Raw genomic sequence first — 24,277 nt, forward strand, 5'->3', positions numbered from 1 at the left:
TGGGTTGTATTAATTTTGACACTTTTTTTGTGCGCGTGCTTGCATGTCATTCAAGTTTGTTCAATTGAGTTTCTAGCTAAGCCAATACGAGTCAATGAAATGACCATGCTAGAACCACGGGATTCGAAGGGTGCCTAACACCTTCCTCTCGGTCTACAAAATTCCTTAACCGGAATCTTTGTTGCTATCAGTCATTTGGAGTCAAACTTGTTTTAGAAAGGGATATCTATTTTAAAGGTGATTTGGCACACCATAACTCATTGTCAAGTGGCGAATACTATTTTTTTTAAAATAATCCCTTTTTGAAACACAATTTTATTACTTTCGTCTTGAAAACCCTTTTGATCTTCAAAATCAAAATTCTCCTTTTCGGGAGTTCTAAAAAAAGGGGTGTGATAATGATGTTGTCTTGGATTTATGCTCCCTGCCCTGAGACTTCTAACTTAGCTATTGTTCATTACTTTTGCAGGAGTTCTTGGCAGTTAGATCAAATGCATCACTTTAGGGGACTCATGAGCAAACTATCATCCTCTGCCTCTAAAGAAAGGCTCTAAAGAAAGGCTGAAGAAAGAGCATTATTTGAACAATGGAGGTGTACTGCTAGAGGAGTTTATGGCTTTATGCGACGGAAAATGTCGAATTCCCCTCCGTTACTTCAGTGCCGTAGAAATCGAGAGGGCAACGAAAGACGCAGAATCTACGCGGCATAAGATATATAGTAAAAGGCTTACTAGACAAACGCTTTGTCCTGCTTAATTTCACGGATTTCAAGACTTTCATGGGTTTCACTTAACAAATAATGATATATGCCGAGATATAGCAATTACTTCTCAGATGAGCCATCTTAAGAACGTGCTCAAACTTATCGGCTGCTGCCTAGAATATGCAAATCCTGTTATGGTATATGAATATGTTGAGGAGGCTATAACTCTTCATGATTTACTTTTCAATAATGATCATGCTAGAAATTCGTCAGTACCTTGGGGAAGTAGATTGCGTATTGCCAATGACATCGCTTCAGCAATTGTTTATCTCCATAGTGAATTTAATACGCCCATCATTTATAGAGACCTAAACTCACAAAAGGTGTTAATAGATCAGAGTAGTGGAGTTGCCAAGCTATTCGATTTCGCATTTTCTGTATCATTGCCTCCGGGAGAATTGGAAGTAGAAGCTCGAGATGTGTGTGGAGAGCATTTGAGCTCATTGATCCGGAATACTGCAGCTCGGGTATTGTTACTCAAAAAACTGATGTCTACAATTTTGGAAATGTTCTCTTTCAGCTATTGACCGGAAAGGAAACATATATAAAAGATGGCGTGATCACAATCTTAAATCATGACCTGACGACAACCGACACTGAAAAGTGTAATGTAATGGATATAGTGGATCCTGCCATCTTGGCCGGAGAGAGTGGAATTCATGATATCCGTCAACAATTGGAAGACTGCTGGGATCTTGTTAAGAGATGCACGGTTTCAAAGGGAGAAGATAGACCATACATGATTAATGTTGCAAGAGAAATACGCAGAATTGAGAAGTGTTATCGTGCCCTCAGTACTGTTGGTCTGAATTAGATGTTTGTTCTACATGAAGAGCAAAAAGTTAAATTGTGAATTTGTGATTAACTACTTAGAAGCCACAACTTCAGTTCCTGCCTTAATTTATTCAACTATAAGTGTCATTACTACTGTGAGGCTTGTTTTATTTTATTGTCTGTTTGAAAGTTTGTCCTAGCATTCCCAATATGAGAAGGAAAGATGGATCAACACATGGAGCTGTTGACAACATTGAATTGCTGAATTTTAAGATTGGTTTTGGGGTGTTGTTTCTGTAGCTGGAAAACTTTATTTCTTTGCCTTTTTGACAATAAACAAGAATTCTCTTGAAAAATGTGTGTATCTATGAGATTATACCGACCAACACATATGATTCCGTTATATCCATTATATTACACTCTTCAATATTGTATTCAACGCAGTTGTTGGGCCATTCTTCTTCATTGTTTTCTTTTTGCTTTAAGGTGGAGTTGACTTTGAAGCACTAGGTTCACCTTAACCCAGTAGCTTTTGTTCAAATTTCGTATATTTATTAAGATACCCATAAATATTTAACTATTGATCTATTCATAAATTTTTAACCCGAAAATTGACATTAAGGGTAATTATGGTCCAATAGGTGGAAGGATGGAAAATTTATGCAATTTTCAATATGTTAAGGGCATTTTTACAAATGTGTTATTCATTGGGTTGATGTAAACATTAGGTGCGAGTAGATTATACTCACACCTTATGTCTACTTAGTAGACCCACCCGGCAGAGGTGGACCCAGAATTTGAAGATGATGGAGGCACTACCAGGCAGGGGCGAATGCAGCATTATGTTATTGGCTTCATTTGAACCTACTATTTTTTATACGGAGTACAAACTTATAAGCAAATTTTATTAAAGTTGCAACAAATAGTATATATGAATCCATAACATTAAAAGTATAATGGGTTCAATACTAAGAACTTTAAAATTGAACCCATAAATCCTGGATTCGCCTCTGCTACCGGTGCCACGCTACACCGCTTCTTCGAAAATTTTCATCAAAATGCACATAGAACCGACATACTAACGAGTGAATATGACTTAAATGACATTGCCTGACAAAGTTCATTGTGTAGTCTGATGGCAGTGAGCGCCACTTTGCACAATTGAGATCCCTAGACTTGCTACCTACACATTTTAACCAAAATTCGACAAATGCCCCAACTAGCTTTTTGAATTTTAGGACGACTAATGAAATAAATGATTGTTTTTCAAGGTATATACACATATATACATAGATTTTTTTTTGAAGTTAACCAGGTTTAGTGACCCGCCCCATCCATGTAGGTCCGCCTCTGGGTGTGGGTTAGTTTTTGAACACATAGTATCAGAAAGCTGAAAGGAAAACCTTTGAAATTTATAGTTTTAAAGATGTGAGTTACGATATATTGTGGCTATAAAAATATACATGTCATTTAAAAAAAAAATAAGAAAAAGAAAGTAAGAAAAATTAATATAAAAAGTTGTTTCTTTAATGAATTAATGAGGAAGTAATGTACCATAAAATTAGCACCAAAGGATGTGGTGCAGTGGATGGGGCTGCTCCTCCCTTAATCAAATATCTCCCGATCGAGCCCTTGAGTATGGACCTTCCCCAACGGTACCTACGTAGTGCGAATTCGAATCCAAATATACGGCGTTCCGGATGAGAAACAAAAAAAATACGACACGGATGAGAAATTAAAAAAATACCAAAAAAAAAGGGGTCCCGTGAAATGGAACATAAGAATATGTAATTTAAAAAGGTTAAAATAGGCTTCCCGCCTTCACTCATCACCATATTACATAATTCTCAATACACAGTATATTCAAGCTTGATCAAAGCTATTTTATTTCTTGTACTATGTCATGGCAAATTCTAGGCGAATAATAAACATCACTTGGAATTTCACCCAACAACCTTATTACAATTACCTTGCAATTCTTGATGTCTGTATAGAATCAAAATCATTATTAATAGGCAAATCAATCCATCAACACATACTAAAACACAATCACTATAACGAAAACCGCTCAAATTTACTAGACAAGTTAACTCGTTTCTACGTATCGTGTAGTAGACTCGATCTTGCACGCCAAGTGTTTGATAAAATTCCTGAACCAGATAGAAATAAAAAAACCATATTATGGAACCAAATGATTAGAGCTTATGCTTGGAATGGACCCTTTGAGAAAGCTATTGATTTGTACTATGAAATGGTGGGGTCAGGTGTGGGACCTACTAATTATACTTACCCTTTTGTTATTAAAGCTTGTTCTGCTTTGCAGGATTTCGAAAACGGCGTAAAGATTCATGAACATGTAAAAAGGAAGGGATTTGATGGTGATGTTTATATATGTACAGCTTTGGTTGATTTTTACGCGAAATGTGGGTTGTTGGTTGAGGCGCGACGAGTTTTTGATGGAATGTGTCAGAGAGATATTGTTGCGTGGAACGCGATGATTTCAGGGTGCTCGGTGAATGGTTTGTATTTTGAGATGATGGGGTTGGTTTTGGAGATGCAAGAAAACGGGCTAAGTCCAAATTCGTCTACGATTGTGGCTATTCTTCCTGCTATCGCGGAAGCTAATAAGTTGCGTGAAGGGAAGGCTGTTCACGGGTATTCTATGAGAAGGGGGTTTGTGAATGATGTAGTTGTTGATACTGGAATTTTGGATGTGTATGCAAAATGTGGTTTCTTGAACTACGCGAAGAGGATTTTTAGAGTCATGAGTATTAAGAATGAGATAACGCGGAGTGCTATGATAGGAGCGTATATAACGTGTGATTCTACACTAGAAGGATTGGAACTTTTTGAGCAAATGAGAATGGAAGAAGATATCGGGTCTCCTTCTACTGTCATGCTTGCCACTGTCGTTCGAGCTTGTGCTAAGCTGAATGATTTGAGAAGAGGTAGTAAGATGCATGGTTATACTGTTAAGTCGGGGTCTAATTTGGACTTGATGGTGAGTAATACCCTTCTTTCTATGTACGCAAAGTGCGGGAGAATAGACGATGCGCTTAACTTCTTTGAGGAGATGAGTTTAAAAGATTCTGTTTCTTTTAGTGCTATTATTGCAGGGTGTGTCCAGAATGGGTATGCGGAAGAATCTTTGCGGATTTTCCGAATGATGCAATTGTCTGGGGTTGAGCCAGAATCTGCAACGGTGATGGGAATTTTACCGGCTTGTTCACATTTGGCTGCTCTACAACTCGGAGTTTGCACCCATGGTTACTCGATAGTGCGTGGATTTACAGAGGATGTTTCTATTTGTAATGCTCTAATTGACATGTACTCCAAATGTGGTAAGATCGACGTTGCTAGGATTATCTTTGATAAGATGAATAAAAGGGATGTTGTCTCGTGGAACGCGATGATTGCCGGATATGGAGTTCACGGTTGTGGAAGGGAAGCAATTTCACTGTTCTATGACATGCAGACTGTAGGTCAAATGCCAGATGAGATAACTTTCATTGGTCTCTTATTTGCTTGCAGCCATTCAGCTCTTGTTGCTGAAGGGAAGTATTGGTTCTTCCGCATGTGTGAAGAATTCAAAATTAGCCCTAGGATGGATCATTACTTGTGCATGGTGGATCTTTTGGGGCGTAACGGTCTTTTGGACGAGGCTTATGGTTTCATCGAGAATATGCCTTTTAAACCCGATGTCCGTATCTGGAGTGCTTTACTTGCTGCTTGTAGAATCCATAAGCATATTGTACTAGCAGAAGAAGTATCCAATAAGATCCAACATCTAGGACCTGAAAGTCCAGGTAATTTTGTTCTTTTATCTAATTTGTATACGACCGCTGGGAGATGGGATGATGCTGCTCATGTTAGAGTTAAGCAGAAGGATTCAGGCTTTAAGAAGAGCCCGGGTTGTAGTTGGATCGAAATAAACGGTGTTGTCCATGCATTTGTTGGTGGAGATCAGTCCCACCCTCAGTCTGATAAAATAAATGAGAAATTGAAGGAACTTTGGACGGAGATGAAAAAATTGGGGTATAGTGCGGAATCAAGTTTTGTCTACCAAGATGTTGAGGAAGAAGAGAAGGAACAGATTCTACTTTATCACAGCGAGAAGCTTGCAGTTGCGTTTGCGTTGCTAAATCTGGACCCTAACAAGTCCATACTCGTTACTAAGAATTTGCGAGTTTGTGTCGACTGCCACAGTACGCTGAAGTATATAACTCTAATTGCGAAAAGAGAAATTACAGTAAGGGATGCAAGTCGATTTCATCATTTCAGAGATGGAATATGTAGCTGTGGGGATTTCTGGTGAAGAAGGATTGGAACTGTTTTTGTTGCTTGAACAAGGTTGTTGGAAGGATAGATGACATCTTGACTGCATGTTCTGTTAGACCATTGTGAGGATCCTTAAATTCACGAGTACATTGCTTGGCAGATTTTGAAGTATACCATTTCTTAGATGAAGAGGGTATACAAACTATACATTGTACTAAGATGATCAGGGAAAAAGACTTTTGGGATGCAGCGTCTGCTGCTATGTGCTGAGAACACAACATTGCGCAATTGTTTGTACAGAATCTTATCTTCTAGATAAAGTATTATCGTGGGTGCTAGATGTATTGGTGAAAATATACTGGAATTGGAGACTGACCAGACACATGGCAATCATAGAAAGGACTACCGTCAACCACCAAGTCAGCCAACGGTCGTCGAATCGAAGGCTTGCTCAGCCAACCAAGAATCAGCTCGCACATCCACTTCATTCGCACTGAACAACACAAGCCTGGGACGATCTCAGAGTGCCTGACAGAGGATAACTCAAACAACAGCCAAATCTGGGATATGCAGGAATTCATTTAATCTCATTTAATGCCTACGATCTCAGCCATGTAACGGTTGAAATGGGCGAGAATCGCGGAAGTGGTTACCACCGGCCTACCCTATAGATTCCCCACTTCCCACTATTGTAACCATATGAATTCATCTGATTACACACGACTCTGAACATATTCTGTCAGTTGCATTGTTCATCAAGTGTTCTTCACCGCAGACATCAAGCAACTCAATAAGATTCTCTTTATCTCTTCTGTTTTCAATTATTTCAACTTGTTTATCTGTTCAGTTATTTCATAATGTAACTATCATTACATTTACATTATCTAGTCAATATTTGAATTAATTACGTTGCCTGTGACCTCATTCCAAATTATTTAACTGATTGACCTAATAAACTGTTTAGGCTAAACACTAGATTCTATATTTGACTGGAAGATCAACTTGGTGCTGCCTCCCTTGCTGATAAGGTACCAGATTGGAGTAGTTCTTCCTTTTAACGCACTCTTGTCCACTAATTCAAGTGCGTCAAGTTTTAAATAATCTCAATGTTGGAATAGAATTCCAAATCTGATATTTACCGTCTATCAGAAACATACTGGAGCTTCTTAGAACCTACACCATGGTTGGTGTGCATCAATGATCACAGTGTTTGATATATTATGCACAATCAGTTCAGGTGAAACTTGGGCAAATGCCGGACTTCTGACATCATGTAGGCATGCACTTCAAGCTGTGATTTTGAGCGAAGAGCTCTATATCGTTCTTATATACTTCGTTAAACTAGGATTTATGTAGAATAGACCCTTGTGGTCCGACATCATTCTCCGGACCCCGCGTGATAGCGAAGAGCTTATATCGTTCATATACCTAGGACTTAAAATAGACCGGAAAGAAGCATTTGACTTGGAAGTAGTTGTGACTACTTGCACAGTTGGTGATATTAGCACAGAGAGCTTGCACCACACTAGATATCTACCACACTAAAAGGAATTTCTAGCAGAGGCGGAGCGGGGATTTGAAGATTATGGGTTCGGGATTCTAGTCCTTTTAAGTTACTGGGTTCTATATTAATACTTTATAAATATAGGATTTGGACTAAAGCTACTGAATTTGGTTGAACTCGTAACCCGTATTCTAGCTCCACCCCTGATTGCTAGAAATTAATATCATTGCTTCTACTAAGACAATAAGTTAAGGAGATGGACTCTTTTTAAACCATCATCTAAGTTGTACTTCTTTCAGGAAATTTGTAGTTAGTACATGTAAGTTCTTTGAGCCTCCTTCTTCTTGTTGTTACTCTCCAACTATTTGTGGCAATCCCGCGGATACCTTCAGTCATTTTTATCCAGTAATTGACATAATATTGCTTGTGCACCATGTATATAAGGGCACTGATGGCTTCGTTAGCTACACGGTTGTGCAGCCTCGAATGTGATAATTCAAAAGAAAAGGAATCTATTAAGATGCAACAAGTTTACCCCATTACAACCTTGGCTCAATGCTATGGGGGAGCATTGATTTTGTTTTTTGTTGCTCAGATTATCGAAGGCCCATGGAATCTAATAATGATTTGTTATTCCACCTTCCCTTTTTTATGGTTTGTGAATTGAGTGTCAAGTTGTCAAAATTGTTGTTAAGATATCCTCCTTTGGAAAATGGCGAAGCAATAGAAAAAATTGAAGTGCATTTTAGACTTTCAGATATAAGGGATAGTTTACCAAGTCCAATTATTATGGGGTTTTTGCTTTTTAATGTTTAAACTTAAAACATAACAACAGCATACTCAATGTAATCTCACAAGTAGAGTCTGAGTTGGGTGAGATATATGTAGACCTTACCCTACCTTTGTGGGATAGTAGGTTGTTCCCCAAGGCCCATGCACTTTCGAAAGAAAAGAAAAGAATTCGAACCAACATAGCAAGATAGAAAGGAAATGAAGCAACATATATTGATACTCATTAAAGAAAAAAAAGAATTCGAACCAACATAGCAAGATAGAAAGGAAATGAAGCAACATATATTGATACACATTAAAGAAAAAGAAACTATGCGATTACTAACTACTACTACAAAGGAGAACATGTGGGGAGAAAAAAAAAGTAATTCCGTTACCGGGAATCGAACCCGGGTCTCCTGGGTGAAAGCCAGATATCCTAACCGCTGGACGATAACGGAAGTTGTTTATACTAAATTCTAAATAATTTATAGATCAACACAGCTGCAAGAACGAATCCAAAAGTCAAGTGAGAAATAATTTATACAGGAGCAAAAGTCTTGTCTTGGTTCTTCAACAAGCTTGAGAAAGAAATCTACATTTCCATTTAAACAGGGAAGTGAGAAATAAAGTGAAGTCTTACTTCCCAAGGTTGAGTAATAATGACATGAATAGGAGGCATTTGAACATGATTTGATCGAATTTTTCTTAAGAAAAAGTATTTTGAATTAAAATTAAAAAAATGATATTTGAAAATTTAAGAAACTCTTTTTTTTTTCAAGTTCAGCTACATATTGTCCAAACACCTGCTGCAGTCGCAAAATCAAGAATTTCGCTAAGGGTATTTAGGTCAAGTGATCACCTTTCATCCTATGTTGCGCTGCCTGATATAATTCCGCAAGCTTGTTCGCCACTTGGAGTTGAAATTTTCCAATTTGTCCAGTTGGGAAATAAGTTGGTTCGAGCATTTTTTTTTTTCTCTTACTTCCATTTTTTATTTGTTCACGTATACTTGATTTTCAAATTGTAATATTAGTTAAGAGCATTCTATAAGCTTCTAAATTGATGCTAGATTTTTCAATTCTTGCAAATTCATGTTTTTTCACATGATGAAAAAGACTAGTTTGATTTTAGGGAAAGGGTCAAAAATACCCCTCTCTTTTGGAAAAAAGACTAAAAAATCTCTCGAACTTATTTTGGGTCAAAAATACCCCTCTCATCTTAAAGCTTTTAAATATATCCCTGTCTTGATGGAAATTATCCCTCCAAATAACCCAAAATTCTTTTTTAAACCAGCTCCATCATTTAAACCCAATCCAACTAAATAATAACCTATAAGATCTCCTTATTCCTCCAATACGTAGGTATGAAGTTTGAGGGAATTGGGGGAATAAGGGGATCTTACGGGTTATTATTTAAGTTGGATCGGGTTTAAATAATGGAGCAGGTTTAAAAATAATTTACGGGTTATTTTGGGGGATGATTTCCAAGACCAAGTATATTTGAAAACTTTAAGGACAAGAGTGATATTTTTTACCCAAAATAAGTTCGAAGATATTTTTAACCTTTTTTCAAAGTGAAGAGTTTTTTAAAGATATCTGACCCTTTTCCCTTGATTTTATTAATAAAATTAGCCACTAGGCACACTGCCTAGCGGTATATTAGCCAAAATAATATGCTATGATTATACATGTGTACATGCTACTCTTAATTGCTAAGCTAAGACCAATAATTCGAAGAACATCTTAAAGAATCAAAACAAATAAATTTGGCCACCAGAAAAAGAAGAAAGTAAAATAAAACATACCTACCAATTGTTTGACGATATTCTGTGCATGTCTTCATATACTTTATTTATCTATTTATCAGAATAGATATTTTTTATCTATTGCTTTTAGGAGTGGGCTATTAGATCATGCAAAGTAACTGACCAAATCAACTTTCATAACAAACTTTAAGGACCACAACTGTGACTTAATAATCTATTACTATTATCAAATGACTTACAATCGATTTCTTGAATGAGATGTTATCAAAATAACAGTATCAAGGTTGAAGAAAATAATATTATTTAATTTTTGTCAAAAAAATACAAAGCACTTTTTGCAAAGCTCCTTTCCAAAGCAATCAATCATAAGGAGTAGATTTAAGCAACTGTTTATTGGGAATGCTGACGGCCCTGACCCCTTTATATTTTAAAGAATGTTTAAGAAATAATAATAATAATAATAATAATAATAATAATAGTAATAATAAGAATAGTAATAATAAAAATAAAAGTTGGACATGGGGCCTTTTTTAGACCAATAATTATTTTATCCATCCATTTCAAATCAATGATGATACCGTATTTCATTTCATTCATGAGACCTTATTCATTTCATGCATCATACATCAATTTACAATACAAATAATCAAAATACTGATTGAAATTTTTTATTAACCAACATCGAGCAAAACTCTTGAAGAAGGAGCAGCGAAGGTAGTCCTCTCATATAAATTGGGATAGAAAAAATAATATTATATGATGTAGGAGATAATTGTATTAGATAAATTAATGAAATGCACATGAGTTGGTAGGCTTTTGGCCGTATAAATCAAATTATTTTCACTTTATTTGGAATTTTAAAGTTAGAGTTGAAGATGAATGTGTTTGATTATAGTTTTTGGAAATAATATTTGGTTGTTTGAATGTACTAAAAGTAAAAAAAGTAAAAAATAAAAATAAAAAAAAGAAGTAAAAGCAGGGTTTTAGGTGTTTTTCAAATTTCAAATTTTGAAGTCGCGAAACCAAGAATTTTGCTAAGGGTATTTAGGTTTAGTATTCAGGTGATCACCCTTCATCTTATGTTGCGCTGCCTGATATAATTTTGCAAGCTTGTTCGCCAAATGGAGTTGAAATTTTCCAATTCGTCCAGTTGGAAAATAAGTTGGATCGAGCATTTTTTTTTTCTCTTGCTTCCATTTTTTATTTGTTCACGTATATTCGATTTTCAAATTGTAATATTAGTTAAGAGCATTCTATAAGCTTCTAAATTGATGCTAGATTCTTCAATTCTTGCTAGTTCATGCTTTTTTACATGATGAAAGAGACAAGTTTGATTTTATTAACAAAATTAGCCGCTAGGCACACTGCCTAGTGGTATATTAGCCAAAATAATATGCTATGATTATACGTGTACATGCTATTCTTAATTGCTAAGCTAAGACCTATAATTCGAATACGAAGACCATCTTAAAGAATCAAAACAAATAAATTTGGGCACCAGCAAAAGAAGAAAGTAAAATAAAACACTACATACCAATTGTTTGACTATATTCTGTGCATGTCTTCATATACTTTATTTATCTATTTATCAGAATAGATATTTTTTATCTATTGCTTTTAGGAGTGGGCTCTTAGATCATGCTAAGTAACTGACCAAATCAACTTTCATAACAAACTTTAAGGACCACAACTGTGATTTAATAGTCTATTACTATTATCGAATGACTTACAATCGATTTCTTTAATGAGATGTTGTCAAAATAAAAGTATCAAGGTTGAAGAAAATAATATTATTTAATTTTTGTCAAAAAAATACAAAATACTTTTTGCAAAGCTCCTTTTCAAGCAATCAATCATAAGGAGTAGACTTAAGCAACTGTTTATTGGGAATGCTGGCGGCCCTGACCACTTTATATTTTAAAGAATGTTTAAGAAATAATAATAATAATAACAGTAGTAGTAGTAGTAATAATAATAATAATAATAATAATAAGAATAAAAGTTGGATATGGGGCATTTTATTAATCTGTTAATTTTGCTTTTTCAATATTGTCTTGGTTATTTGAACAGAACAAGTACATGAAAAACAAAATTAGTTACGAATGAAAATTAAATGGTAGATGGGAACAATTATGGTACCTTATTTCATTTTAAACCAATAATTATTTTATCCATCCATTTCAAATCAATGATGATACCGTATTTCATTTCATTTCACTCATGAGCCTTATTCATTTCATTTCATGCATCATACCTCAATTTACAATACAAATAATCAAAATATTTATTGAAGTTTTTCATTGACCAACATCGAGCAAAACTCTTGAAGGAGGAGCAGCAAAGGTAGTCCGTCTCATATAAATTGGGATAGAAAAAATAATAGTATTATATGATGTAGGAGATAATTGTATTAGATAAATTAATGAAATGAACATGAGTTGGTAGGCGTTTGGCCATATAAATCAAATTATTTTGATTTTTGAAGTCGGAGTTGAAGATGAATTTGTGTTTGGTTATAGTTTTTTGCAAATAATATTTGGTTGTTTGAATGTATTGGAAATGAAAAAAAAGTAAAAACAGAGTTTCAGGTGTTTTCAAATTTCAAATTGTGTTTGAAATTTTTATGGTCAAACGCTGATTTTTAAATAAAATGAAAAAATATCGGGAAAAAAGTGAATAATTCTCGTGGTCAAACAGATTAAAATGCGGGACATCTTTATTTATAAAAAAGAAAAAGAAAAAGAAAAAAAGATGTAAGGTCTAATTTATCTTTATGCCTTTATTTTTTGTCCCACCATCTTATTTTATTTTTCTTTTAGCCTTTGATGACACAAATAGACACATCAACAAATAGTCTAATTTGAAAAGCTCACGTTTTTCATTTTCATGGTCACGATAATTATATGCAACAATTATTAAATTTTGTCTGAATATTCATTATCCAGCCACTTTCTTTGTACATATTGGTGGATCACTTTTTTTTTTTTTTGAACAACACTAACAAAGGTTCTTGTTCAAACCCTAAACTTCACAAATCTTGAACTTTCAAGATCGAGTCTTTTTTTTTTTTTTGGATTTTCTGCGAAGAATTCAAAGGGGTTTCTTGTAATTGAATCTTTAAGGTGGGTTTTTATTTTCAAAATAAATTATGTACTTTTTGTGTTTCTTTTTGTTCAATTTATCTGAAAAAAATCAAGATTCTTGAATGCTGTATTTGTATATGGTGGCCTAAGTTTAAAGATCATATGGGTTGGTTTGATTTGTTTGAATTAGCATTTTTTTCTTTCTATTTTTGGATGTTGTTTGGATTTATGATTTGTGAGTGATTGGGATATCTTGTGCTAGGGTTTTATATAGCTAGTTGTATGTGAAGTGGTAGTGTTTGATGTATTGCAATGAATTAGGTTGAAAAAGAAATGAATGAATATAGAGGATTCAATATAGACCAATACAACTAGTTTGAGACTAAAGCATTCTTGTTGTTGCTGTTGTTATCCGTGGACTAATTCCACGGGATACCTGTGACCTCCCACCAACGGCAAGTACGAGGTAACTCTGTCCACTAAGGGGTCGTTTGGTAGGTATGAGAATAGTACTGAATATGGTGCATTAGAAATGCTCAGATTAGTTATGCTGCCATGTTACCAGGAGATCACGGGTTCGAGTCGTGAAAACAGCCTCTTGCAGAAATGCAGGGTTTTATGTTTGAGCTAGTTGTATGTGAAGTGGTAGTGTTTTGATGTATTGCAATGAATTAGGCTGAAAAAGAAACGAATGAATATAGAGGATTCAATATAGACCATTACAAGTAGTTTGAGAGTAAAGCATTCTTGTTGTTGTTGTTTTTATTATTTTTTGATATCCGTGGTGTCCGGGGTAGCTTGCGCGCATCTCGACTAGTTCCACGGGGTACCTGTCACCTCCCATCAACAACAACTGTAGGTCCACTAAGGGGTCGTGTGGTAGGGTGTATGAGAATAGTATTGAATAAAGTGTATTAGTAATGCTGGATTAGTTATGCCGACATTATTTTTTATCGACTGTTTGGTTTGTTGGTTATGTTGCTCTGAATTGCTTGTTCTTATGCCGAGGGTCTACCGGAAACAACCTCTCTACCTCCCAAGGCAGGGGTAAGGTCTGCATACACTCTACCCTCCCCAGACCCCATTTTGTGAGATTTCACTGGGTATGTTGTTGTTGATTGTTTGGTTTGTTGTATTAAATAATATGCATTGCATAATTTCTAAATAGTACTGAATAGGGTGTATTAGAATATAAATAGTACCGGTATTGTTAATGCGATGGTTTACTATTCAATCCAAACAAGGGATTGAATAATGCCAAAGCTAATACTAGTATTATTTTCTCTAATAGCTCCTACCAAACGACCCCTAAGGCTAGGACAAATGGGAAAAAAATCACCTTGTGCTTTTGTCTGCTGGGATTTGTTATTTGTATGTAACTTGTGCTGTTTGATGTCGTTGCAGGTGATTAAGAACTACTCAATTAAGAGGTTGAGGTTACATTGTAGGGAGACGTCTTTGCACTTGGAAAATATACTGAAGAATATTAATAAAAATGATTTCGAGATCGTATACCAACCTTTTAGATTTGGCATCCGGGAATTTTCCGACAATGGGAAGAGATAGGGCCCAGAGGCGGATGCCACGGGTGATGACAGTACCCGGGAGTATTTGTGAGCTGGATGATGACCAAGCTCATAGTGTTTCATCTGAAAATCCGTCTTCACTAGCTGGTGATCGGATGATTGTAGTGGCAAATCTGTTGCCCCTGAAAGCAAAAAGGAGACCAGATAATAAAGGCTGGAGCTTTAATTGGAATGAAGACTCGTTAATTTTGAGACTTAGAGATGGTTTACCTGAAGATATGGAAGTAATATATGTCGGTTCGTTATGTGTTGATGTCGACCCGATTGAACAGGACGATGTTTCTAATTATCTGTTGGAAAAATTTAGATGTGTTCCCGCGTTTCTTCCCCCGAATATCGTGGAAAAATATTATGAGGGGTTTTGTAAGAGGCATTTGTGGCCACTTTTTCATTATATGTTGCCATTTTCACCTGATCATGGAGGCCGTTTCGATCGATCTATGTGGGAAGCATACGTTTCTGCTAACAAACTTTTCTCACAGAAAGTAGTTGAGGTTCTTAATCCCGAGGACGACTTTGTTTGGATTCACGATTATCATTTGATGGTTTTGCCTACATTCTTAAGGAGGCGGTTTAACCGTTTACGGATGGGTTTTTTCCTTCACAGTCCGTTTCCTTCGTCCGAGATTTACCGGACTCTTCCTGTTAGAGAGGATTTACTCAAGGCTTTGCTCTGTGCTGACATCATCGGATTCCACACTTTTGACTACGCACGACATTTCCTCTCTTGTTGCAGTCGGATGTTAGGTTTAGAATATCAAAGTAAAAGAGGTTATATAGGGTTAGAATACTATGGAAGGACAGTTGGCATTAAAATTATGCCTGTCGGGATACATATGGGTCACATTGAAAACATGAAGAAACTTGCAGCTAAAGAGTTAAAGCTTAAGGAGCTAAAACAACAATACGAAGGAAAAACCGTGTTGCTTGGTTTCGACGACCTGGATATTTTCAAAGGTATTAATTTAAAGCTTCTAGCTATGGAACACATGCTCAAACAGCACCCAAAGTGGGAAGGCCAGGCTGTGCTTGTCCAGATTGCAAATCCTACAAGGGGTAAAGGAGTAGATTTAAAGGAATTACAAGCTGAGATACTCGAAAGCTGTAAGAGAATCAATAAGCAATTTGGCAAGCCTGGATACGAACCTGTAGTTTATATCGATAGGCCTATATCGAGCAGCGAACGCATGGCTTATTACAGTATTGCAGAATGTGTTGTTGTGACAGCTGTCAGGGATGGGATGAACCTAACTCCTTATGAGTACATTGCTTGTCGACAGGTAGGGGTGTCAAATGTGTGGGTTGGGCTGAATTTTGGCGGGTCAAAATGGGCTAAAAGAGGGTTATAACCCAACCTGCGAAATTCTCGTTTGCTCTTTTATATTTTTGGTACCGAGTAAAGCTATTTTTTCCTGTATTATGGCTATATACTAATATATCAAATAAAAAAAAAAAAGTCTTTTTGACAAGATTTCTCATGAGTCAATTGGGCTACACATCAGCTCAATTTTTTGATGGGCTGAAATGGGTTGGGCTGAGCTAATAAATGGGCGGATTGGGCGGGTCATGTTTTCATAGGCTGATTTTGCCACCTCTATTGACAGGGAATGTCTGGTTTGGAAGCTGATTCGGATGCGGATGGACCTAAGAAGAGCATGTTAGTTGTATCTGAATTCATCGGGTGTTCGCCATCGCTGAGCGGGGCAATCCGGGTCAACCCATGGAATGTCGAAGCAACTGCCGAGGCAATGAATGAGGCGATATCTATGGCTGAACAGGAGAAGCAGCTACGACATGAAAAGCATTATCGTTATGTTAGCACCCATGATGTTGGTTACTGGGCAAGAAGCTTCTTGCAGGATATGGAGAGGACTTGTATAGATCACTTCAGAAAAAGGACCTATGGTATTGGTTTGGGTTTTGGATTCAGAGTTGTGGCCCTAGATCCAAACTTTAGAAAGCTCTCGATTGATGATATTGAGTCAGCTTATATTAAGTCTAAGAGCAGGGCGATATTCCTGGACTATGATGGAACTATGATGCCTCAGAACTCTATCATTAAGTCTCCAAGTGCTGAAGTTATCTCAATCTTGAATAGAATTTGTGCTGATCAAAACAATGCCGTCTTTATTGTTAGTGGAAGGGGAAGGGACAGCCTGGACAAATGGTTTTCTCCTTGTAAGAAGCTGGGTCTTGCAGCAGAACATGGCTACTTCTTAAGGTGTGTTTTTGTTCACTTCCATTTACAATATAGGTTTAATAGCATTTTTTGGTCCCTCAATTATCGGTGAGTACTAATTTCAATCCTTTTGAAATCTGTATAAGCACATTTAGCCTTCAATTATTTGAAATGAGGATTTTTTATTTTTTTTTATTTTTTTTATTTTTTTATTTTTGCTTATGAGAATATTCTCAAATTATCAGGATTATTAACCGTCCCATATTTTTTAATTATCCATGTGTTATGTTAAACTTGTAGTGTTACTGTATAATTGAGTGTATTATACTTCTAAAGATAAAACGGATATAACATATTTCCTACATAAAGGGACCAAGAGCACACATTTTAATTAATGGAAGGTTATAGATGTGTTGAGTCATATATCACAAGGACCAAAATCAGAATTTACCAATAACCAAGGGATCAAAAATGCTATTCTCTCTACAATATATGTGCTTTCAACGACATCTGCGTGCATGCTGGTTGTTCGGCTGCAAACTGTTTGGATCACATTATTTTACACAGTATGCATTTTGTTTGAGGTTGTTTGCTATAGAATGGTTTCTGTTTCGTATGGTGGTTTCATTTTCATTTTTCTGGGGTTTCAAGTAAACAGTGTAATATGTTGTTGAAGGTATAATGACAAAAGAGTAAACTTGCTAGTGAAGAAAAAGTGAGATAATTGGGTACTCCACATCCAATTAATGGTACATGCTTTCTTGACACACTTCTAAGGGTGAAAATATTATGCAAGGCCGACATGTTTCAAAAATTCAAAGTCATTGTACGATAACTATCGTACTATAGTATATTCTTTTACTCTTACTAATATAGAGCCCGTTTGGATTGGCTTATTTCTATAAGCTGTTTGCAGCTTATAAGCTGAAAAAAATAAGTTGGGGTAGTCCAACGATAACTATCGTTATAAAGTCGCTTTAGATAAGCTATCAAATTCTTTTTTTGAGCTTATTTTAAGCACAAAATGACTTACTAATAGAAAACAGCTTATAAGCCAACTTATAAGCCAATCCAAACGGGCTCATAATATGAATACACCGGCATCCAAGGGTGTGTGTGTCCTAGTGGTCAATGAACTGGGTTGAGAATCATGAGGATAGTGATTTTGAGGATTACTATATGAACACAATTGGAAGTGTTAAATGTCTGAAGCTATATTGCCTTTTCAAAAAGATATCTGAAGCTATACTGGATGTTCATGATATATCCTGCTTCGTAACTGGATATGATCCACACGGCTTATCCATATCTCAAGCTTGGTTTGATGAAACTGAGGGTGTGTTTGGAAAGACAACTTGGAATTTGATTTGGGTGTAATTGGGGCTGGTCCAGACACCATCTTTATTTAAAAGAAGTATTAAAGTAGTTATGGTGAAGTTAGGTTGATAGGGAGAACATCATTATCGTAAAGGAAATTTGTGGGTGAAGGTGAATAGAATGATATTTTTGACTTTGGAACATTCCTTTGATGATGTTGTTGTTCATGCATTGGCTACTCATCTTGAGCCATATTTAGCAATTCAGGTTCTATATTATTTTTTTTGGCAAGTACAAGGATTCTACTGTTCAACACTAAGCTAGTTTTACAGTATGTACAGGGGTTTCAAAAACTCAGTTTCACTCAAGAGAACTGAGGAAGTTAATTATAGTGTCTACGACGCTGACATTGCCCATTTGACATCAAATGCCAAAAGTCAAAATGCATCTATACTTGAGGCTACTTTTGTCCTCCTATTTGCTCCTAAAAAATTACTCCCTCCGTTTCAGTTTGTTTGTCTTAGTTTGACTGTAAATGGAGTTTAAGAAAATAAAGACTTTTGAATCTTGTGGTCTTAAACTAATGACATGTATAATGTATCAAAATGCTCTTTAATCTTGTGATCTTAAAATGTGCCGTGTGGGATGTTGAAATTAAGGAGTTGTTAAATTAGCAAAGAGCACTCTTTTTGGGTAGATCATTAGAACAAAATTGTCTATCTCATCTTTAATCCACAGCTACATATGCCACTTATCTTGTCAAGGATTCAGGTTCTCGTACTAATATATAATTGATGACATTCTTAGGTATTTTTGTGTTTCATGTTTCTCGTCTGAATATAACATGCTTTTCCGCAATTAATGGAGGAAGAATGTATTACGTTTCCATCAATGTCTTGTAGACCTGGCAGTATATAGAGTTAAGAAATCCGTTACGTTCAGTGTCTTAAAAATTAGGGTTCAGCTCAACAATCAAAATGTAGTTGGCAAAAAGGTTCAATCTGATGAGGTCCATTTCATGTTCTGTTTAGCTTCTGTTCAACATCTACGTTTTGCCCCTTCTATTCTTGCCGTGTTGTTGTTTTGTGATCTGCATTTGAAATGTTTTTGGAAAAATGTATTTGGAATTAGTATTTTTATTTCATTTGATAAAGAAAGCATTTGAAATCATTGTTGACAAACTTTGCTTTCTTTTGCTGTAATTTGGTAAGCAGACCATATGAATTTGCCTGAGCTCTTCATTTATTTCGCTGAGCTCAAGCTTGTATGCTTGCCCTATGCCAAGTTTGAGTGCTTGAGTTATCGGGGATTTTTGGTCCAACTTTCGCTAAGTCCCTATGGGATTTGGTCTGCATTGTTTGTCGGTAGAGGTGGAAATATTAGCCCATGAAAATGTGACCCGCCCGTTTATTAGCTCAGCCCATTTCAACCCATTGAAAAATTGGGCTGATATGTAGCCCAAATTGACCCATGAGAAATCTTGTCAAAATATTTTCAAGAAGTCGTTTTTATTTGATATGTGATATATAGCTATAATAAAGAAAGAAAAAATAGTTTTATAAGGTACTAAATATTATAAAAGAATAAACAAAGAAATTAAAACTTAATAAGAATTGGGCGGGTTGCGTTATGACGCACTTTTAAGCTCATTTCAGCCCAAGTAACTTTTGAGCGGGTCAATTACGCGCCCATTTGTTAACTCAGCCATTTTGACCCGCCCGAATTCGGCCCAACCCGCCCATTTGACACCTACTCATGGGCCACCTCCTTGTATTGGGGGGTGCTTATTTGGGTTTTGCTGCTCCAAAGGTCACCTTTTGGCTCCCTTCATGTTTGTTGATATTTTATTTTCTGATGTCACAGATGGTCGCAAGACAAGGAGTGGGAAACGTGCAGTCAGAACGCTGATTTTGGTTGGATGCATCTTGCTGAACCAGTAATGCAGTCCTATACAGACTCTACGGATGGCTCTTGCATTGAGAAAAAGGAAAGCGCTATAGTCTGGCAGTACCGTGATGCGGATCCTGGCTTTGGGTTTTCTCAGGCAAAGGAGATGCTTGATCATCTAGAGAGTGTTTTAGCAAATGAACCTGTTGCTGTAAAAAGTGGTCAGTTCATTGTGGAAGTCAAACCTCAGGCATGTATACTTATCCCAGTTACTGAATTTGTTGTTTCATTCTTATCTGCTGTTATATTCCAAGATTTTCCTTCATCAAAGGGTAAGTAGCATCCTTATATAAGAGAAGCCCATCTTGTTGATGACATTTTTCTTCAGATGATAACACACCTATTTTCTGATGATTCATTCCAATATTGGATGGAATCGCATCCCATGATGTTTAATTTATAGCTTGTTTGGCCAAGCTTCCAAAATCTGCTTATTTTGAAAAGCGTTTTTCGGGAAAGTACTTATGGAGATTAGCAATTTGTGTTTGACTAATCAATTTGGAAAAACACTTTTGCCAATATTTGTGCTGGGCAAATGTTCAAAAAGTGCTGTTGGGGAAAAACTACTTCTTAGCTTCTGAAAGCAAATTCTGCTACTGCTCAAAAACATTTATTTTTTCTCTAAAAGCTTTGGCCAAACACCTCAACTTTCTAAATTAAGCACTTTTTGGAAAAAATAAACACTTTTGGCTTCTCAAAAGCTTGGCCAAACAGACTATTAGTTATCATCTGAGAATGAGATGAAGCAGCAGCAGAACTTTGATGTCCTTTACTGTGTCAATATATATAGTGTTTCATGTCTTCTTTTGAAATGTAAATATTAGTTATGGTATACCTGGCTAAGATGATAAGTAAATGTCTGGACATCTTTTTCACTTTCCTTTCGAGGCAATTATTTCAAATAACGCTCAGCAGGTTGAATTTACTCACTGCTGAAGATCTGAAAACTCTGTAACGCTTCAATTTTGAATATCATTTAATCATAGAATGAGTGTTAATCAAAATCACATAACATGGGCTAAGAAAACACATGGTCGAGCTACAGTCACTAAGAATCTTCTGTCTGAAACAACTGAGGGTACTTAGAATTAATTTCTAACTCGGCTTCCCACGTCTTTCCTTCGACGTTCTTATTCCTCCACGATATCTTTACGGAAGTCACTTTCTTGGTCCCCAACTTGCGGACCTGCCGATCTAAAATAGCAACTAGAACCTCTTCGTAAGACAGGTTCTCTGTAATCTGAACATCATGTGCTTCTGCAGTATAGATTCCCGATTCATTTATAGCTACTGGAATCTTCTCATACGATTGACCCTCTATTACTTGTATATCATTTAATGCATTTCTTCAATATCGGAACATGATAACAGGGTGAACGGATCCTAATTCTGAGGGCAAATTCAATTTAGTCCATTCTCTGGGTAGTTTGGACGTGGCTTTATATATGTATTGATTAGCTTGTCCCATTATGTTAGTATGCTCTTCGTGAGCGAAATTTTCAAGAAGACCTCATTATTAACTCGAGATTTTCTGAAGTCTCGTCGTCGTGTGTTGGGGTCCGATTTGTGACGCTTCTAAGCACAAACACTCTTGAATAAGGCTGACTTTTCTATAACTTGATACGTTAAATCAGGTCGAACAATTCTGTCTTTCAAACTGTCTTATGGGGAATCTACATTTCCTTCCGCATCATGCTTTATAAGGAGCTACTCCGTGCAGTTTAAAATGTAATGTTATGATCCTCCCGCATGTATAGATACTACTATAGTTATTGTTGTGAGCTACTCAATTTTTCACTTTTCTGATTGCTCTTGCCAAGATTATTAGGGGTCATTTGGTAGGGTGTATTTGGTAGAATAATGCTGGTATAATATTTTTGTACAATGTTTGGTTGCAAATTTAAGAGGGTGTTTGGATTGACTTATTTTAAGTGCTTATTGGCTTTTAAGCTCTTTTCTAAATTTTGTAGTGTTTGACAAAGATAAAAAGTGCTTAAAGCACTTACTTTTAGGCAAGAAAAGTACAAAAATAAGCGAAAAACTAAAAGTTGTGTATTATCAACTTATGACTTATAGCTTTTAGCTTATAAACTACTTTTAAAAAGCCAATCCAAACACCCTCTAAGTCTATTACAACTAATACCAGTATTACTCATACACCCTATTCAGTACTATTTTGATACATAGTAAACCATGACTTAAACAATACTAGTACTATATTCTTATCCTTATATACCCTATTCAGTACTATTATGAATTATGCAATGTATGTTATTTTTAATATAACAAACCAAACAATCAATAAGAAATAATGCCAACATAACTAATCCCAGCATAGCTTGTCTTCGAACCAAACGACCCCATAGCGTCTAGAATTATCTTTGTATTGATGATGTTTGATTTATCCATCTTTTGTAGATTGCAGTCATTCTGTTGTTGTTCCTGACACATGGTTTGAGTAACCTGAATTTTCTTATTTTCCTTTCTTAGGGGGTCAGCAAAGGTTTAGTCGCAGAAAAAATCTTCACATCTTTGGCAGAGAGAGGAAAAATGGCAGATTTTGTGCTTTGCATTGGTGACGATCGATCTGATGAGGATATGTTTGAGATTATCGGTGATGCTTTATCCAGAAATATTCTTTCTTATGATACCAAAGTATTTGCCTGCACAGTGGGACAAAAACCAAGCAAGGCTAAATATTATTTGGACGACACTTCAGAGGTTAGATTTATGCTAGAATCTCTTGCTGAAGCAACTATTACTCCAGCGAGTTCTTCTGATGAAGAAGCTGAGGACTCGGCTTGAATGTAAGCTGATAGATGCCTTGGTTTGTTTGGTTTCGTTCCTACTGCATGTATATTCCAGGTTGGGCCAGTGACTTTTCATCTCTTTGGTAGTTTAGTTTTAGGTTTAAAGAAAACGGAAATTACAAATTCCGCTCTCAATCATTCTTTCCTGTTGACATTGATCCATTCTTTTACCCCCTTGCCTGGAAGTACTTTGTGTGAGAAGTAGGGCCCATTGAAGGAACCGAGACACAGATGTGTGACATGGTATCAACTATTTTACAAGATTGACGGTGGCCGTGAATTTTGTAGAAACTAGAAGTTTGATCATTCCTGAATTATTGCTGGAATCAATAAAGTTTTCATTATTCTGGCAGCTAACATTTATTGAAGGTTGTCACTGTGACTGCGTGATACTATCGATGGTTAACTTTTCAAACTACCTTGGAGTTTATGATGTGGATTTCAGGTTGGACAAGAATTCTGTCGATGGACATGGAATCTGTTGTGGTAAATAAGCATCACATGTAGATCGAGGCAATGGCATTTTGGCGATCTTATTGTACAGACTCTTTTAGTGATGAAAGGGATGTTTTATCACCTTGTTTTCTTTTTGGTTCATTTGGAAAGTATTGTGTTGATACAAGTAATGCAATAATATTGTGTTCTCAAAATTGGTAACCTTATGGCATTTATTGCTAATATATGATTAAACTCTTTTTCGGGTGTCTGATTGTTCATTTTGTTAAGATTTGTGAGTACTGACCATCTCCATGGTATCTTTCTGTTTCTGTGTTGTTCTCCCCTTTCCCTTTTTCATATAAACAGAGATTTGCATAATTTGTTTGCAATGCTTTCTTTCTAGATTCTCTAGTTCAGTTTTAAGAAAAGAGCCTGTAAGACAGAAGGGAAGGAGAAGATGCTTTTGGGGCTAAACCCAGAGGATTTAGGGCTCCGGTCTCATGGTAAAGCGCAACTTGTAATGTGTGGGTTAGGCGTAGCTGAACCGGTTCAAATCCCATCACATACGTTAGAATGGCTCCAGTGGCTACATTTATGTTAAGTCTGGTCGCTCGGGCCGTTGTACCTTTTGATTATGGTATGGTATTGTCAGATGCGAACATAGGGCTACTTTATTTGTTTGCCAGATCTTCGCTAGGTGTTTATGGAATTATTATAGTAGGTTGGTCTAGTAATTAGGGGGCGGCCGTTCGGTCGCCTATGATACTAGGACCAATAGGTTCAAAATGGGTTTGTGCCGCGGGTGTTGAATGATCTACTCTACACGGTGTGGGCTTACGGGCTAGGGCTCATAAACCCTTTCTTTCATTTATCAATAGAGCCCCTACCTTGGTCGGTCACTTTTTTGGGCCGGGATCGATAAGTGGAAGTCATAAAAAAGAAATTTTTATCTTCGCACCTCAGATCAAGAGGAAGGGTTGCTTGTCAAGCTGACGTATATATAATAATAAGAAATTTCTTTCTATTTTCTATTAAAAATCTAGTATTTAAATGAAGAAG

The 24,277-nt window shown here is 36.2% G+C and overlaps 3 protein-coding genes and 1 non-coding gene across 5 annotated transcripts in view; 2 read left to right on the forward strand and 2 right to left on the reverse strand.

The window, feature by feature from the left end:
* Positions 1–148: 148 nt before the first annotated feature.
* Positions 149–24,277, reverse strand: part of LOC132053325 (large ribosomal subunit protein uL5z-like) — a 102,730-nt gene continuing 78,601 nt past the window's right edge. The window contains exon 6 of the transcript XR_009414106.1: positions 149–164. The gene's annotated coding sequence lies outside the window, so the exon portion shown is untranslated. The remainder of the gene's footprint in view (positions 165–24,277) is intronic.
* LOC132053320 (pentatricopeptide repeat-containing protein At3g16610) lies at positions 3,332–5,876 on the forward strand. Its single transcript, XM_059445289.1, has one exon. It carries the CDS (start codon positions 3,441–3,443, stop codon positions 5,850–5,852), a length of 2,412 nt encoding a protein of 803 aa, XP_059301272.1. The 5' UTR covers positions 3,332–3,440; the 3' UTR covers positions 5,853–5,876.
* Positions 8,480–8,551, reverse strand: TRNAE-UUC (transfer RNA glutamic acid (anticodon UUC)). Its single transcript has one exon. It is a non-coding gene; the product is annotated as a tRNA-Glu (tRNA).
* Positions 12,709–23,487, forward strand: LOC132053321 (probable alpha,alpha-trehalose-phosphate synthase [UDP-forming] 7). 2 transcript variants are annotated; one of them, XM_059445290.1, is made up of 5 exons: positions 12,709–12,980; positions 14,346–15,807; positions 16,132–16,748; positions 19,887–20,160; positions 22,461–23,487. In XM_059445290.1, exons 2-5 carry the CDS (start codon positions 14,437–14,439, stop codon positions 22,773–22,775), a joined length of 2,577 nt encoding a protein of 858 aa, XP_059301273.1. In that variant the 5' UTR covers positions 12,709–12,980; positions 14,346–14,436; the 3' UTR covers positions 22,776–23,487. The 2 variants fall into 2 exon arrangements, with proteins under 2 accessions (XP_059301273.1, XP_059301275.1); XM_059445292.1 differs by having other exon boundaries at positions 14,390–15,807.

Source organism: Lycium ferocissimum, chromosome 4, assembly GCF_029784015.1.
Source record: "Lycium ferocissimum isolate CSIRO_LF1 chromosome 4, AGI_CSIRO_Lferr_CH_V1, whole genome shotgun sequence".
Lineage (NCBI taxonomy): Eukaryota > Viridiplantae > Streptophyta > Magnoliopsida > Solanales > Solanaceae > Lycium > Lycium ferocissimum.

Bases quoted from the DNA above. Each gene is read 5' to 3' on its own strand.
- LOC132053321 (XM_059445290.1), top strand. From the start codon at position 14,437: ATGATTTCGAGATCGTATACCAACCTTTTAGATTTGGCATCCGGGAAT. The intron at 16,749-19,886 runs GTGTGTTTTTGT...CTGATGTCACAG, and splicing joins GAACATGGCTACTTCTTAAG to ATGGTCGCAAGACAAGGAGT. The intron at 20,161-22,460 runs GCATGTATACTT...TTCCTTTCTTAG, and splicing joins TTGTGGAAGTCAAACCTCAG to GGGGTCAGCAAAGGTTTAGT.
- LOC132053320 (XM_059445289.1), top strand. From the start codon at position 3,441: ATGGCAAATTCTAGGCGAATAATAAACATCACTTGGAATTTCACCCAA.